This window comes from Zophobas morio, unplaced genomic scaffold (genome assembly GCF_036711695.1).
Source record: "Zophobas morio isolate AGI-343-1 ecotype UQ-CSIRO unplaced genomic scaffold, CSIRO_AGI_Zmor_V1 ptg000023l, whole genome shotgun sequence".
Lineage (NCBI taxonomy): Eukaryota > Metazoa > Arthropoda > Insecta > Coleoptera > Tenebrionidae > Zophobas > Zophobas morio.
This window is the reverse complement of record NW_026972128.1, coordinates 9043983-9062251: the sequence shown is the minus strand read 5'-3', so window position 1 is coordinate 9062251 and position 18269 is coordinate 9043983. Positions and strand designations below refer to the sequence as shown.

Genomic DNA, 18269 nt, shown 5'->3' with positions numbered 1-18269 from the left:
AAAATACCTAGGTATTGTTATTATGATTTTTACGAAGAACTTAAATATATGAAATGAATACTGAAAACAATTTACTATGAAGAACTAAATCCTTAGTGTACAACACTTGTATAATATTCCACCATCAAACACTGCCTGTAACTTTTATTTGCAACTTTCTGATATGTACATACATCCAAAAAAAAAAGGTACATCATCATTTCAGTCCCTATACGAAAATCACAGCCTGCTGATGTTTATGTCCATTTTATGTCTTACCAACTATAAATCTAAAAAATACTGATATGGATTTTTTCGGTTTTAATAAGTGAGGATGCCTGTCGACACCATCATAAAGAATATTAACATTATATTAAATAAATGATCATGTGATGTCACGTCATTAGATATGTAATCATTCACACAATGTATTTTTTTATTGTGCAGGAGTCAATCATCCTCTGATAAGCCGCTTAGATTATGGAAGATTTCAGTTTACTAATGGGCTTAAATCATGTCTTGGACTGTACAGTTTTACAGGCAGTCTGGAAACGTAGAGGCAAATGCGCCGACATAAATTACTTTCGCCAGATCAAAGCAGGCCAAGTCTGTCGTTATGTTTTTGTTTTAGAAACTGTGTTGTGTGTCGGTATTAGCGACTCCGACAATGTCAACACATGTTAGATCATGCATCACAGCTAGGGAGAGCTCTTTGAGCCAACTTTATTAGTTGGATAGATTTGTTTGCTTCAGAAAATTTATGGTCCAGTAAAATTTATTTAATAATTTTCGCCGCGTGTCTAATGAGTTTTCATCATTTGTCAAGTCAAACAAACTCTAATTTGTCGACGGAAAAAAAGCGTTTCAATAAAAAACCGTTATCGGCATTACTGAAACGCAGTCAAAGGTTATCAAGGCTACAGCAGTGATAACGGCTTGGCTGTCACTTAAACATCTTTAAGGCTCACTTGTTCTCAATAGTCTATGCACTAGCACATTTAATTGTCATTAATAACAAATTAACAATACCATTCAATGACTTAACTGCTGTTGAATTTCCGCCTCATGTAGGACCAAACAATCCAATACTTTTAAAATGCTGTTAACCTATTGCTGTTTTTCATGCATGTTATGTTACGCCAATTTGTATTTTTAAATCCCTGAGGGGCCTACATGATATGTATTTAATAACGAACATAAAAATATAAGAAAAACTTTGTTACTATATTCGAAAATATTCAATATCTTGTAAATTAAATTTGGATATCTAAATCATTTAATAAACAGTTTATTTAAACGACGAATTTATTTGTTTACTAAACTACTAGGTCTATAAAACCAAAAACATCACATTAAAGAAATTACTTCATACGTAATATCAACTTTCAAAGTAATTAATGACAAAAAAAAAACTATTGGATAAATAACCATCGACCCCACCACTTTTGTGCTCCAGTGTATAACTCTATTACATAAGAGTAACCGCTTGGATTGGTCGTAATTATTATTATTGAAAAATCAGATGAAGATCACAATTGCCCGTGAAGAACAATTACTTTCTACTGATCCGGAGACTACCAACATTCTGATAAGACTTCCATCATTACTATCACGATGACGAAGCAATAAGATTGATTGAACTCCAATGAAACGAAGAAAATAATTTGTCTCATCTGAGTTCATAGAACTTTACCGTACTAACATGTTTTCCGCTATTTTGTAAACAATATGTACCAGCATAACGCATAAGGAAGTTCGAGAAAGAAAGTGCACATTTTTATTTTTAAATAATTAGTTAAATTTAATGCAACTTCAGTTTTTATTTAGTATGGTGCAGAGTGGAAGGATCTGTCAATATCTGACGTTTCGAAATCAGTTATTTTTTAAATAATTTTCATAAGTACGAAAAATGACAAGGAATAGTGGAGAAAAAGTGTCAAAAAGTCATTAGCAAATTCGCACATTATACTCTTGAGGTTTTATCAAAATCGAGTCATGCTGATTGTGTGTGTGTTGTGACGTTGCAATGACAATTGGTCAATTTCCATAAAAAATATTGAAAAAGAGGAAATGTGTCAAATATACAAAAAACTAAAAAAAAGTACAACATAAAGACTTATAAAACAAAAAATAGCAAAAAGGAGTGAAGAACAAGAAAAAACATGTAAAACTAAGAAAACGGGCAATTAGACCTTCATCAAAGTGACTCTAGACTCTATTAAAATAATTCTCACACCTAGTTATCACTAGAAAAGTAACAAAGTATTGCCATTAAACGTTTTGTAAGAGAATGGCGGAGTTTACAGAATGAAACACGCACACTTTGATACTTTGTTAATTATCTAAATGCGATAGTCTTTAGTGTAAAGTGTCAGAATGTCAATAATTTTTAAAGATGATATTGTATACATTAGAACTTACTCATACGAGGTGACCTTCATCTAACCCATGACATAATAAATTTAGCTTATCTTCTTTGTTTTTCTCTTACATGCAACACAAACATCCATAAAATTATTACAAAATTGTGAAACAGACTCAATAATTTTTAAAATTTTCATCGATTTTCGAAAACCAGCATGAAATTAATATTGATCGCATTGCTTCAACTAAAAAGTACATATTGTTTTGAATTGTTCTTTTGGATATGATTAAATTTATCATACCCTTGAAATTACTTTATCTGGATGGCAAGGCTCGCTGCCAATCTAAGGGTAATGATTTATGTGAAGTGCATGCTTTACTGTTGTTCAGCTTGTTTGCGGTAAATTAAACCGGGAGAATTGTAAGGCAGTGATTGAATACTACTCGCCGATAAACTCCATCTACTCTATTCACACAATTTACAAACAATATAAAGTAACTTGTTACAAAAAGTTCACCCAATGAAAGCATTTAAACTACATAGTTGAGTTAATGAATAATCACTAATTAAACACAGAATTCTCAATGTGCCAAGAAAGCCATTCTGAAGATTTTTAAGCTTAAGAAAGAATACGTCGCTTTAGTTTTACGTGTTTTAAAATAAAACATTTCTAAGTTAGAATGGAGGAATGGAGAAAACAGTCGGCAAAGGTTAAAATCTAAATTAAATAAATAAATAAATCGTATAGTCACCTCTTATCCATAAAGATCGTGAATGAATAATACAATATCCTGTTCCAAATGAAGATGACTACGTGCCAACTCTCCAAGCATTAAATAAATTAAATGTTTGTTCTATTATTATGTACGATTCTTTGTCTATTGATAGAGTTGATATACAATTAACCATGACATAGAACTGTTTATTTATAAAATAAAGAACGAGAAATATATACAAGTTTTAATAGAAAACAAGTACAACTTACGTTTCAGAGCACTGATATTTCTAACCTAAAAGAAAAAACCCAATTTAGTTAGCTGCCAGTAATTATCAAATATTTTCACGTAAAGGTTAGTATGCAATTTTTATTTTTATTTTTAGTTGATAAGAGAACATATTTTTACGTAGGTATTTATAGACAATCGTCTTTTAATTTTTTCAGGTCAATGGTATTTCTCCAGAATTTCCGAAAGTATAGTGACTATTAAATTTTCTTTTTATTTTAATTCAGTTAACTAACTTGGTACAAAATCTGTGCGATTCTATTTTTAAAATAATATATATATTTTTCATTAATCATCCCAGTAGTTTTGCATTCTGTATGTACGAGTTGCATCTTCGCAGCTGGAATTTTTTGTGGAAATTTGACGAATTTATACCCACAATGTAACACGCCGCTCATACAAGTATAACATACGTGTGTGAGAAATAATGATTAAACCGGTGTAACTTTCTATTGTTGCTGGTACCATGCGATAAAGAGAATGCCTAAACACATATATTTAAAACGTGGCAAGTTAGCGGTAAACAACGTTTAACGCGTGACAGAAAGTGAATAAAAATTTTTTTCCACTGTAGTTGTGATGTTTGAGTTTAGGTACACATAGGTACAACAGCGGTGGCAGAACGACAATTGCTCCTTTAGTCGTGTTTGCTTTACAGAGGAGATTTAAAAATGTGCCCCCTCTAAACCAATAATCTCTTCGGTGAAAAAGAACATTGTTTACTGTGAGCAAATTTGTTCAGTAAATGGATTTGGACGCCGGAGGTGTTCAATGTTCTGCTCCTGTCTCAAGTGGCGAAACTACAAATATTTCGTATTAGTCTGGCGAGATTATTACAAATAGCTTTCAACATAACTACACGAGAGATCCTCGCTAAGATTTTTTTTATTTTACGTAATATTAGATTGAAAATTTTATCGTTTAAAATACGTTATACAGCGCGGTTAAAATTCAAGATGTGGTTTACGTACCTAATTATTTTAAATCTGTATTTTTATGAAGTTTTTTATTTTACATATATTCCGGAAGGTAATTAAAAATAAAATGAATAAAAATAAAAAACTAAATTTGACAGGTGGAATCCAGTACCAACAGCATACTTTCAAAATTATTTAAGTCTGCCATCAAACATCTAAACTCCTACTTTACTGCAAAAAATCATTTCCAAGAGCTATAAAAATGTCACATAAATAATAAAGCCCCCTTATTTTTCGTGGGTCTCAATTTTTTTCATTACAACTGCTATATTTTCGCCGAAAGAACGGATCATTGTTATTCTGCAGTCTAATCTGATGTAATCATGTTATAAAATTTTAGTTGATACAAAGATAATGTTCTGGGTATAAGTACAAGCTGTGGGGAAAGTCTCTGAAACCAATTGAAATAAATTTTAAAACACATATATCTAGCAAGAACCATAAAAATGCAGATTTTTATTCATGCATTTTTACGATCATGTATTTGTTGAATAACATAGTAACCAGTCAACAGGAGATTTTTTTTTCAACGAAAAGTCAAAATTGAAAACAATATTCCGGGTAAAGGAAAATAATAATACTTTATGCTAACATTCATTGGATTTTTGAAGCAAGGAAAAACTGGATATAAACCAAAAAAGCTGAAAACCGTGTCAAGAAATCAAATTAAATAATTTCTTAAGAAAGTACAACAGCAATTTTTTGTTTAAGATACAAAAACGGTAAATGTCAATCAAGTCATTGGTTTAAACACATGTTACTTTATTCCCACTTTATTCCCAATTTATTTGCGGGCCATTGCTTCCGCAGGACTTCGGCGACAATGTTAACTGACACGGGTAAAGTCTGTTTCAGAACTCCGCCATAAACCCTCCTAAACAGTGACAGATTCCAGGGTTTCTCAACCGTCGGTCGATGGTAGCAGGTCGCCTTTAAGAAATTGCTATTTCAGTTCTTGTAAATGCAGTGCAACAGTTTTAACGTTACTGCTCTAACCGCTGAGTAAATCGCTATATCTTACAACCATCCTGAAAGTGCACTATAGTTTTCTTGCTTCAACTCATTTGCCCTATACTAAAGGACAAGGACACCCTTACATTCAGTGCTTACCTGCAAAAAGAAGGGAACAGTGCGTTCTTTAACAAAAGAAGCTCGGTAGAAATTGTATTAGTGGGTGATTATTGTTGATTTACCACCACCCCGGTTTATGGCTTAAGCTAACGGAGTTCTGAAACAGACTATACCACAAAATTGTAATAATAGCAGTACTGTTTTGTCAACTCTTGGTCAGCAAGTACTAACAATACAAAACTGTTCAAATTTTACGATAAATATGTGAGTATAAATAAATTTTGTAATAAAATCTTCTGTTCATTTTTGTATTATTATTTTTTTGTAACAGTCGCAGTCGTAGGAAAAAATAATTTTTTTGAAGCTCAAATTCGTTCGTTTCAAAATTTTGCTTTTGATGTTTTCTTTTTCGCTCTAGTTACATAAATAATTATTTCTTTAGATTTTCAAACAATATATAAAATACGGTACTAAGTTGGGCAACGTCGCAATTTTTCCCAATAACATAAGCGGCAACATGGCTACGAATTTTTAGTGGAAATCGAAAATAAATTTAGGTTAAGTTTCTTGTTTTGTGACATCTGAAAATTTGGTACTATTTCATTAAAAATAAAGCATAGATCACTAAAAAGCAATGGGGATAAGACGTTCATGCCACTGTCATTTGTCTAGTTTTTTTTTTTTAATGAAGTAGTATCTTCTGGCTTTCTTTTTTTTTAATCTGTGGTTAGAAAACTTTCATTAATCCAGCAGGTCTTGAAACAATTTTTTGAAACTTCTTGACCCTTGCGTCAAATTCTCTTTTGATTTGACAGAGGTGTCATCAACAGTCTGTAAGTACTGCCACTGTCACCATACAAAAATTACTAGATCTGTAGGGGAAATTTGTTACAAACACAAAGCAACAGGTGGCGGAAAAAAATGCAACTTTATGTAAATGTAATCTAGATGCATGTTAGATATTTTTAGCGAAATTTTGTTCTGGTCAAAATTTTCTCTTTCACCTGTGTTGTGCATGAGACGTGCAGAATAAATTTTAAAAATCTTTTCTGTGTATTAGGAAACTAAAATAATTTTCTCAAATTCTCTATCAGAGGTCTTAAAATAAGTATTTCCTGGTTTATAAGAAATTTAAAAAAATCTTGCCACCATTGTAGTGATAATGTCTGTCAAAAAAGAATCCATGAAACGTCCTGTATGAAGGTGTTATGTGAACTAATGTAAGGGATGTTCAAATGAAAAAGTCCTAAAGCTGACATCGTTTTCTTTTTTAATAGAAGAAAACGTAGCGAAAAAGGCATGTGTTAACCCATAATGGTGTGTGTACCTATTAATGACATTTAACAGAGTTGTTCAAAATCGTTAATTTTATTAAACGAAAACACGAAAAGTTAAGTTCAACCATACCGCGTTGTCAGCTGTCATAGATTAAATGTTAGGTTTATTGTCGACGTAATATTTACAAAAAATCAGCAAACTTCAGGATCTTTTCAACTGAACACCCGATATTTCAGAAATTTTCCGAATCGGGATTTGATTTTACATTTTTACTTCCCGAGCGTAAGCGAATAGGACAAATGGGCACTTTTTTAATTGATAAAAGATTTTCAAACTGTATCGAAACGAAACAAACTGTGCTTAATAAATTCGTTGAGGTTTTCAAAATCATTGATAAAAAAGGAAAATGCTACCGGGAATTGTTTATTCAATAGGAACTATCTGACTTTGTAGGATAGGTTGTGGTACCACAACATGACGAAACTATAACCTATATCATAATGAATAGTACACCTATAGTTTTGTGTCAATAATAGAGATCTAACTTTACAATCACTTGAAACTTCTTGATTTGAAATGAGATTAATACTATTTTATATCGTAATAAACTGTACAAATATGCACAACAAAAATATTGCAGTTACCTTTTAAAGTTTCGTCAAAATATTTATTATACGCACCATTAGATTCCTCTAAATGACCACTCCGTGGTTATAACATAACATAACCCATTCTTGAACCGAATGCGGGTCTTGTTTTCGGGTAGGTCTAAAATTTTATTTTTACAGTTTTATTGATTTAAACCGCCTAACTGGTCTGGAACGAATTCTTTTTACCACCAAAGTCAGAATATTGATGGCGTTTTGACATGTTTCAAATTAAAAGCGTTAAGGTGAGACGAATCCTTTATGAATTTAATGCGAAGGACAAAACGATTTTCTGGGTGTAGAATAAAGTTGGGAGTAGGTTAATAAAGTCAACCAAAAAAAGTTACAATAAAACGCAAATACAAAAATTCCTCGCCGCCGTAGCAACAGTCATCTGCAAATAAGAAGTAGGTATATTGTATTGAAAGTCAAATTTAAGTCACAATAGGCTGGTTAAAGGATTAAAACTTGACAATTTTTGTCGTGTAAACGTACAAATAACCCTGAGTACATACAACAAATACCTAAATATTATGTTTTTCGGTTTAGTTAGTTCTAAACTGTAATTCTTTCTACCAGAAATTGTGATTTTAAACAACCAGTATAAATAACATCGACATCATCCCAGATATCGTGAGACAATTATCTCTGTTATTTGTGTACGCATTGTGATTTTATTGCCGCCAACATAAACATTTCTGAAACAATCTCAACAGTCCTACATAATATTATATTGAATTGTCAAATCTTAATATTTTATTTTAGTGTACAATACTGAATTTCATTTCAATTGTGTAGTATGCTCATAACGTGATTTTCTACTATAAATAAATCTGTAATAAAAAGTTATGTATTTCAATCAAAACAGTGATTGTTTACGTAGAAAAATGAGTTATAATTTTTTATTGTCGTGTGAAAGAATAGTCTGACGAGATAATCGTGCAGTAATGTTGAATTCAAAAATTTCAAATGTCGGTTCAAACGAATATCTAATTTTAGTGACATTTCACCGTCTGCAGAATACGAAAATGTGGGTCTCCCAATTTTTATCTACCTATGGTTTATTTATGACGATACTGAACTGATTGGTTTCTGTAATGCAATATTGTGAAATTTTACTTTTCCTTGCACCTGTAAAATAAACTTTCTTGAAATTTTAGTAAGACAATTAATCATTATAAAACATCGACTATATACATCCCCACTAGAGTATTTTTTTAATGCTTCTATATAGATGCAACATTCTATCTGTCTTGGTATCATATTTATTTTTACTTGTTATAATTTTTTATACAGGCTGTCTCAAAAAAATTTATTAAGTATTGGGGTAATTTATTTTGTTGATTAAATTAAAAACGGCTTATCTAATTGTCTCGTAATTTGAAAACACGGTTTGTTATTGTTGATATTACACTAGTCTTGCACTACATATTTTAAAACTAAAATGTTATATCCCTTCCGAAAAAGTAAGTAATATACGAATTTTTATTGAAGTACTTAAGACACTTCTAACATTCGCGGAGAGGTTCTACCTAAATTAAGATTTAAATTTATCGTACATAAGGCAGGTCTAAGAATGTACTGTCACATTGAATAATTGTGATGCTAACGATATTGCAGATTCAAACATTATGCAATTTGCTGATAATTTTCTGCTTCTATTGTGTATAAAATCTAAAAAGTGTGTATAATGGCAAAAGTTGATAGATTTTGGATTTTTGCTATTCAACCAAAGAATTTCTCGATCAGTTATGGCATAAACGGACGATAGAAAGAAACAATTAATCTTATTGCCATGCTGTTTGTTCCAATTACAGTTGGTTATTAAGATTCTAAGTTAGCACAGAGTAAACTCCATTGAAATAAGATAAGGAATTTCAGATATGAGGAAGTGATCCAACTTGCTTTGTATTCAAATACACGGTCGTGAGAGGTACAGGTTTCTATTTCTTTTTTATATTTATGCTGCCAATAGCACCATAAAATCATTCTTTCTATAAGGGATATGACAAACAAACATAAATCACATATTCCTTGAAATTTATACCTACAACCAACAACTGTTGCTCTGAACGGAAGTTCTACTAAATAAAACAAACTTAACAAATTGAGAAGAATATGGCTTTTGAAAAATTCTGACAAAAAAACGAGCACTTTCTGCAGTAAAAACTAGCTTTTTCAGCACATAAAAAATCGACAATATCTTTCTTTCTATTTATAGAGTTTTGTAAACTGAAAACAGTGGCCGCAATCGCGTTCCGAAATTTCTATAAATAAATGAAATATTTATTTTTAAAGACACGTGATTTCAGCAAAATTTTGCATTATACTTATAGAGAAGTTGGGGACTGGTTATAAGTATTTGATAAAATTTTATAACAAGTCTGATGTCTGTTAATAAATAATCCTATCTCTATTACCGATATTTTGGAAACTTAATATTTATTATTCTTAACTGCTGTTTGTTACTCTAAATCGATATTAGAAAAATTATAGATATATACAAGTGTTAAATTGTGTCTACGTGAAAATAGCATTCAAACTTGCTTGCATGATTCTGTCTTGATGTTAAGATTTCAACATTAAAGCTTCCGCAAACTACATCAATTATTTAATTATTAAAGGCATAACAAAAAAATATATGATGTAACATAATTTTAATTCAGTAAATTTATTCCGAAGTTTGAACAGTGTGTTGTAGGTATTATCAACAGATAACTCTGTCCATAAATTTAAGATTAAAACTTGGAATAAAAAAGAATGCACTTTGACGTCTAGGTTACGATCTTTTACAAGCACATTAATTTATCAACGTGATGTATTCGGAAAATTACTTCTACTTGTTGGTGGGGATAATGATATCTCTCCAAATTGCAGAAACTATATTACACTGTCACTGAATGATACATAATTTAATCCAAAAATTAAAGGAATTGTGATATAGTTTTCTTGATACAGATTTTGTAAAGAAAATAACTAAAAAATAATAGTTCCAAATAAAACGCCAATTATTAGAAAATCAAGCTCATAATATGTACTATAGCGACATATACTATAAAATATGGATTCTACGACAACTGGTCGCAAACAATTGATCGCGCGACAATTGATCGCAAGCAACTCGTCGCAGCACAATTGGTCGCACGCGACAATTGATCGCGGCGACAATTGATCGCAGCGACAATTGATCGCACGTAAATTGATCGCAGCGACAATAGATCGTACGTAAATTTATCGCAGCGTCAATTGATCGCAAGGTAAAATTCATCGGGAAGTATTTTCTTTTATTAAAACTAAATATTTTGTATTCTGAATTTTAAGTTGCAATAAATTTAGCAATCAGGTCAGGTGTAAATATCGAATTAAAAACAATTTGAATATAGATAAGTGACGAAGTTTATAGTTGCACTTTAAAAGTTAAAAATACGAGCGTAAACACCTTTTTACATAAGATTTTTTATTAATAAATTGTCATTTTGGTTATTTTTTTTAAGAGATTGTTACTATTTATCTCGTTGCTTATTTTACCTATTATATAATAGGAACTAGCTTCATTAGTACTTTTTAATTATTATTATGTAACTAGTATTGTACTGAAGAAAAATTCAGATGTACCATATGTGGGTGTAAAAAATACATATACAGGGTTAGTCACGAGAAAATTATTTTTGAAAATTATTTTTACGCAACCCAAAATACGAATACCCTGTACCACTTCATACTAACTGAATTTGAAATGAAATGCTTAATTCATGATTGCTTTGAGTTTGGCAATGTCGTTTTGACAATTCTGGAAAAGGAGGTTACGCGAGTGTCCATGGTGGTACCGCAGCCAATTGGAGATCTCCGCTGGCGCCGCTGATAAGTTTGTCAGGGCTTGCTTCGAGTGCCTCTTGATCTTTTGCAACCGATTAATGACGAGAAAATTATTTCTAAAAATTCATTTTACGATAGATATTTCTGTGACGTGTAAAACAGATCTCAGATCTAAAAAAAAGGAAGAAATAATTGGTTCGCATTTTTCCATGATCTCCTACTACGGGCTGCTACCTGATTTTATTCTTCTCCGCACTTTGCATCCTAGAAAAATTTACAACATGGGTTAGAGAAGCCCACCTACATCCGGCAGATTAGGCAAATAATTCTGAATGAATAGTCGGCCGTCCGAGTGAAATGCCCCTCAATAAACTTTTCAAACTTCCCAAGCTAAAAATTAGTTACGCCATTGCGAATAACCACTACTCAGTGGCGTCGTCATCCTGGTTGTTTCTACTTTTTAACGGTATTCACTGTTTGTATTACTTGTTACTCGTGATGTATTGATTGATTTAAATATTTTAAATAATATTAATGAATAGATAATATAAATCTGTTATCTGCGTTGTTTTATTCAATAATTTTTATTCCATGAGCCGCTTCAAAAAAAAAAAAAAAACTGTACGTCACTGTCATCGGCAGTATTATCTGGGTAATGAGGGGTACTGTTTATGACACTTTACCGGTTTGGCTCGAAATCATCATTTTAAGTATGGCACTTTCTCCAGTATGAGTATATTCTTTGCTCCATGGTCAAAACTAATCTTTTTACGATCTTGTTTACACAAATGGCGTAAAAGTGGAGATTGGTATGTAAGTACTTAGCAAAGGGAACGAGATAAATTATTCATTCTTTCGTATCTACAAGCGCCTTATTAACAGTGTGACCGTTCAAAAAAGTTCTGAATGAAAAAACATCTTTCGTTTTATCATGGACTAAAGATAATCCAGAACTAATTTGTAGTGAGCAAAAAATTGTCTGCAAAGAATGCAATAAACTCCAAGATTAATTGTTAATATATAAATTCAAATTTCTTTGCACCAAATTTAGTAAAAAATATATATATTTAAATTTTTAAACTATCAAACGTAATGAAAATAATACTTTTTCATTTAAAACTGTAACGAGAGTTTTTTCACGATTTATCTATAACTTTTTAATTTGACAGATGTAATAATTTTAAAACCATTTTTTATTAAAGAAAAATGACGTCTAATACGTTTTGAAAGCTATTTTTTTCACTCGTTTAATTGACAAACTTTAAACTTGTGAGAAGAAAAGCTTGAATCACTTACTTGAGCGTCTAATCAATAAGACGAATAATCCAAATGAACATTACAGTAGCGTACCGACGAGATGTGTCGGCATTAAAAAAAATATTTTACAATATTTTCAATTTTTTGCACTTTGGTTTAGTCGGAAATGAGCCTAATAGTTACTGTTTTTATCGAACTCGTATGTATTTATTTTGACACTTTTTTTAAAAATAATGAAATTTTTGAGAATATAGCACATTATTTTATTTTCCTCATTGATAACAATTACTTATTTCTCTATAAACGCTATCATTTTTCGCCTGCGATCAATTGTCGCATGCGACCAGTTGTACTTGCGACGAATTGTATTGCGATTAATTGTGACTGCGACCAGTTGTCGTTGCGACCAGTTGTCGCTGCGACCAATTGACGCTGCGATCAGTTGTTTGCGATCAATTGTCGCGCGACGAATTGTGCACGACGAATTGACGCGGTACCTAAAATATGCACCCTCTGATGCGCTAGTTCTCATCAGTATCAAATGTCAAATTTCTTCCACACACGTGACATTGTACAGAGAAAACAATAAAAATATGATTGAAGACAGCCATCAGACATTTTTCAAGATTTGTCTTTGATAGAATTTTTGCTTTGTCAAATTACTTAATTTGAAAGTTTGAGTTGAAAATGCAACGATCAAAGGCAAACTTTCAAAAATTCATGGTGTTTTTGATCGTGTTTTTTATTGCTCCCTCGATATATTTTTGACGACCCTATTATTGTCTAATTATGTTCTAATATATTTTCAACTACTTACCATATTTATTCGAATAGTACGGTTACGCAGTTTCAAACAGGTCAAACTAATTTAACTCCACTTCAATTTTACTCATAAGTAGATACAAATTATTACTATTTTCTATAAATTTCTTTTTCCTGTCGTGGTTTTAAAAAGTTTCGATTTATTCGCGCTTGAAATGATTTTCCAGACGAGGTTCATTTTAAAAACAAATTTTATATTTATCTATTATTTTCAATATACGTACCTACAGGTAGATTATTTTTTAAAAAGGTAATTACTACTAAGTAATTACTAACAATCTTTTAAAGTTGTATTATGGTCCTTTGCGTAGCACATAGGAAAATTATTATTTCCGACTAGTTTGTTTTTAAGCCAAAGCACACAACTAAGTTTTTTAAATAGAACACCCTGTATATTTTTACATATTTTCATAAGCCTCTTTCTAAGCTTTACGACCATAACTTTTTTTTTGAAATTTCTATGCGACGTTGCCAGTTATTCTAATTTTCTTAAATTTTTGTGCCAATGCTAAGAGAGAACAACAAAGGTAGGTACGCACTCTGTTGTGGTATTAATTAACACAAATTTTATTGTACAGAGTGTTTATAAAATAATTCTAAAACGTCACAATTTTCAAAAATCGATATTTCAGTTTTTTCAAGTAGGACACCCTGTATTTTATAACTTCAACTTCCTTTATTTTTTATTCTCTTTCTTTTGGCCTCGGTGTGTCTGTTAAATAAGTAAAAAGCGTCATTAACAAATTAAACATAGAAAATAGTTAAAAGAAAAGAGCATCAAAAATAAAATAAGATGCAGTATTAAAATACAGGTTTTCTATTGATACAATTATTTACATTTTTCCCATATGCAGGATGTTACAATTACAAATACAATAAATATTCCTAAAAATATAACAGACATAAAAAACGATATATGTAAATTTTAAATAAGAGCATATTTTTACTTTCAAGGCGTAAACTGAGTACCTACGAAACAATAGGTCGTCCGTTTCCGTCTGTCTGTTTGTCTACTGTCTATCCGGATTTTTATTAAACAGATAATCTCCGAAACTATTGAACCGGTTGTTAAATTTGACTAATCATCCCTACCAACAAATTGTTGACGTCATCTCCAAAATTTACAGTAGTAAAAATTAATACAAGTTTATAAAATAAGATACTCCTGCACATGTGGTTTAACAATCACAATTAACAATCAAAATTACAACATCTTGCAAATTTTTTTCGTTTATACCCTTCTAAAACAATAATGACATGATTTTACAATTTTGCCAATTTAATTTACATATCTTTACCAAGTATAATTTTTGGTGATTCCAAAAGCATTGTTTGTCTATTATTTCAAATCCAATTCGCATCTGAATGACTCGGGTTTGGGTTATCGGAAGTTTTCGAAGAAATTTTTTTTTTTTCATCTATTTAAGCTTTTTTTTCATCTATTTTAAGATACTTTATCATGTTCTAAGCAAACAGGCCCATTTTGACGTAAGGTTTTTTATTGCTTTTCTATAAAATAAAGAAGTCAGTTTTTGTTGTGAAGTTTTTTAATGCATTTTTTTAACATTCACCCCATTTTTAAGATTATTTTTTAAAAATTTGTGGACCATGATTCCAGCGGATCCATATTTATAGAAACCGCTAACTTTGCGATTTTTATAAACAAATAAAAACAGTTCAACGTCAACATTAGTCTGTTAAAAATGATAAATCACCTTATAATAAAAATGAAGGAACAAAATGAGGGGTGAAAGGTACCATTTTATTTATCCTTTTTTTGTGTTACCTATATATATTTAATTTTATAGGATTGTATACTTCTGCATGTGTATTTCATGAATCCATGTTGAATTTTCACCCAAGACATCCAGATTTTTGGAAAAAAAATCCAAATTGTGTCACATTTTACGATTTAAATTTGAAATTGTAAAACCAAATGCTTTAAAAGCTTACAAGTTTATTAAGATTAACGTAAGCACGGTAAATCGTTAATCAAAATGTTTTCGTTTACAGCCTCCTAAAACATGATGACGTCATTTTAATATTTTGTAGAACAAATGTTTTTTAAATTTTATAGAACTACATGTATGTATAATTTAGAATCCGTGTTGAGTTTTTAGGAAAAGATTCAAAATTTTATTTTACAATTTAACTTGAAAATGGCAAAAGCGAATGTACTGAAATATTGCAAACGTTTTAAGCTTACAGGAAAGATGATAAATCGTTAATCAAATTTGTTAATTTGTTCATTTAAGGTCTTCCCAAAAAGATTATGACGTCGTCATCTTAGTAAGCATTCTGCCGAACAAATGTTCTTTAAAATTTATAAAATAATATATTCCCGCACGTGTGATTTATGAATCCGTGTTGAGTTTTTTTCCTTAGCATCCAGATTTTTGGAAAAAAAAAATCAACATTGTGTAACAATATTTTACAATGTAACTTTGAAATTTCAAAAATCGAATGCTGTGAAATCATGAACATGGTATAAATCATTAATCAAAATTTGTCCGTCATCTTACATTTTTGCTGAATTTCTTCAAATTTATGAGTGTTTTTGGAAAAAAACTGAGTATGAATCAATCAAACAGTTCTTTCCTCTGCGTTGAGGACACAAAATCAATCAAATTTAATTTTCTTTTAATCGCTGATGTGTGTGTGCTAGTAATTCGGTCGAAGTATAAACATAAACAGTCGAACTTAAGCATATACTGAGAAATTGAAATTGTCTACATTTTTCCGGTTAGTTATCTGCTTTAAATATATTTCATATTTAAAGACGTAGGGGTTGCGGGGATGTTAATTATACCACTTTACAGAGGTTAATAGTTATCACAAAACGAAAATCGTAAGAATCTAATAGGTATATAATTTTTTAAATAAGCGGAATTTATCGGACCTTACTTCAAAAGCGAGGGAAGTTCTGTCAAAATAACCTTCCATAATTTTTTATTAGCTTTGTTTTTCTTGGTGGGGTCATCAAAATTCCAAAAACAACATAATTTTTCTAAAAAGGTTAATGTCGCCAACAAAACTGAAAATAGTAATAGTAATAGTAATAATAATACCTAAACAACATCTGTATTATACAACACCACAGAGCCCCACTATGTAAATTTTCCGGTGGACCCCTGTGTCCTCAATCCGACACTGTGTTATCAATCTGGTTTACAATATCAACAAAAATTAAATATGGTGCTTGGTTTAACTAGACAATATGTAAATTTGTAACTATTTATTTCACTAGGTATATAAATAAATAATATCTTTGTCGGCATTTTATATTACTTTTTCTTTGTTTTAGTATGAGATTATTGAAAAAAAAAACTGAACATAACTGACTTTACAAAAGATATCTACCCACCGTCTAAGTGTGCCCGTTTTGTCTTTTGTTTATTTGAATGCATTAGTAACTGTTAGGTACATTTATAACATAATGTAATTATGATAAATGTCATTTGCCTAAATTGATAACCCTAGTTGATTAGAAAAAATATTAGAATAATTACAATAACAAAACTTAATAAGAAAAAATTTTTAAATAAAATAACCAATTAGTTCAAGCAGTTTGTTTTCAGACTGACATCCCGAAAATTTGTGTTTACTTTAGGATTTGGGTTATGTTGACTTTAACCGCTGCGTGCTTATTTTTCATTAAGACCGGTAGTCTCTACAAACATTGTCAACATAGGAATTATTAAGTATTAAGAAATAGTAAAACATCAGTATTTTTGACATACGTTACTCTCTCTCTTTCTCTATCTATCTTAAGTTTTTTGCTTTCACTATCCGACGCAAATAACATGCGACGGACAGCTGCATTTTCATCATCACGTAGCTGGCTTATAGTGTGCATACGTTTTGATTTATTTTGATAGATATCTAAGTAGTATCTAATTAATTGGGTTATTTAATTCTAACAGACTGATTCCTGGTATATTTATTTAGGTAATTAACATTTGTATCATATATCTGACTGATCCTATACCTATACACAGTCTATATTTTAAAAATGTTTATAAAACTAGGTCGGTACTAGACAGTAACAATAATTTAAATTATATAATTAGATATGGGTGCACACATGGTCCACATAATCAATAAACTACTTACAAAAATTTTAAAACAGGGAGAACCATTTAAGATTTTCCAGTTATTCTGAAATAAGGTTTAGATATAACTTAGGAAAGCACATGTTAAAATGCTATTATAAAAAAAGCTATAGGGAAAAAAATATGTATAAAATATCTATTTCTACGTATATTTTGGTTTACTTCATAAATTTAATTTGGTCTGGAAGTTAGGCATTTTAACAAAATGTTTTGGCGGTTTTGCAAAATTCACAAAATACTAAAACGAGTCTATGGTAACTAACAATACGTCGCATGTCAAGCATGCGTGATAAAATTATGATTTCAATTTGTTCCTATAACAATTTCCTTATGTTCACAGCGACTTGCAACTCACCGGTATCCATACTAATAAAATCCAGGATATCTTCGTCACAAACCACCATAAAACAACACTAAAACCACAAGAACTAACGTCACTTCACCTAGCTGATCTTTATCAATGCTCCAGCGTATCATCAGATGTTGAATTAACTTAACCGTGTAAATAATTAACCGCTAACAAAAACAGTATTCTCGTATAGTTGTTGCAACTAAAAGAATCTAGCACGCAACAGCTGTTCTTTTGGATCTCAGAGACCATTTGAGTGGAAACGTCATGGTCTTAAGATTATATTGATGCGTGTACTAGAGTTATTTAGAAGCTCCACCCTTGGACGCCTTTATGTTATAAAATGGCCGATTTACGGTGTCGGCCAATCAAGTTCGTTATGGTTGGGGGGATCCAAACGATTTTATTGGTTGACTCGACGGGCATGACTGTTTTAGAATTGTTGAACTAATGCTTTAACGCTGGTTTTTATTCTTCTTGTTGTTCTAATTAATGTTTTCGTGCAAAAGTACTGTCAACAAAAGTATGGAAAAATTCGCTTGACACTAGATTAATGATGCTGGTTCATGTAATCTACATTTTCTTTAACAAT

General features: G+C 30.8%; 1 protein-coding gene across 1 annotated transcript in view; it reads right to left on the bottom strand.

The window, feature by feature from the left end:
• LOC135134336 (paired box pox-meso protein) overlaps nucleotides 1–17912 on the bottom strand; it is a 41576-nt gene extending 23664 nt beyond the window's left edge. Inside the window, exon 1 of the mRNA XM_064062981.1 lies at nucleotides 17684–17912. Within this exon, the coding sequence (XP_063919051.1) occupies nucleotides 17684–17732 (49 nt within the window). The 5' untranslated portion in view covers nucleotides 17733–17912. The remainder of the gene's footprint in view (nucleotides 1–17683) is intronic.
• Nucleotides 17913–18269: the final 357 nt, after the last annotated feature.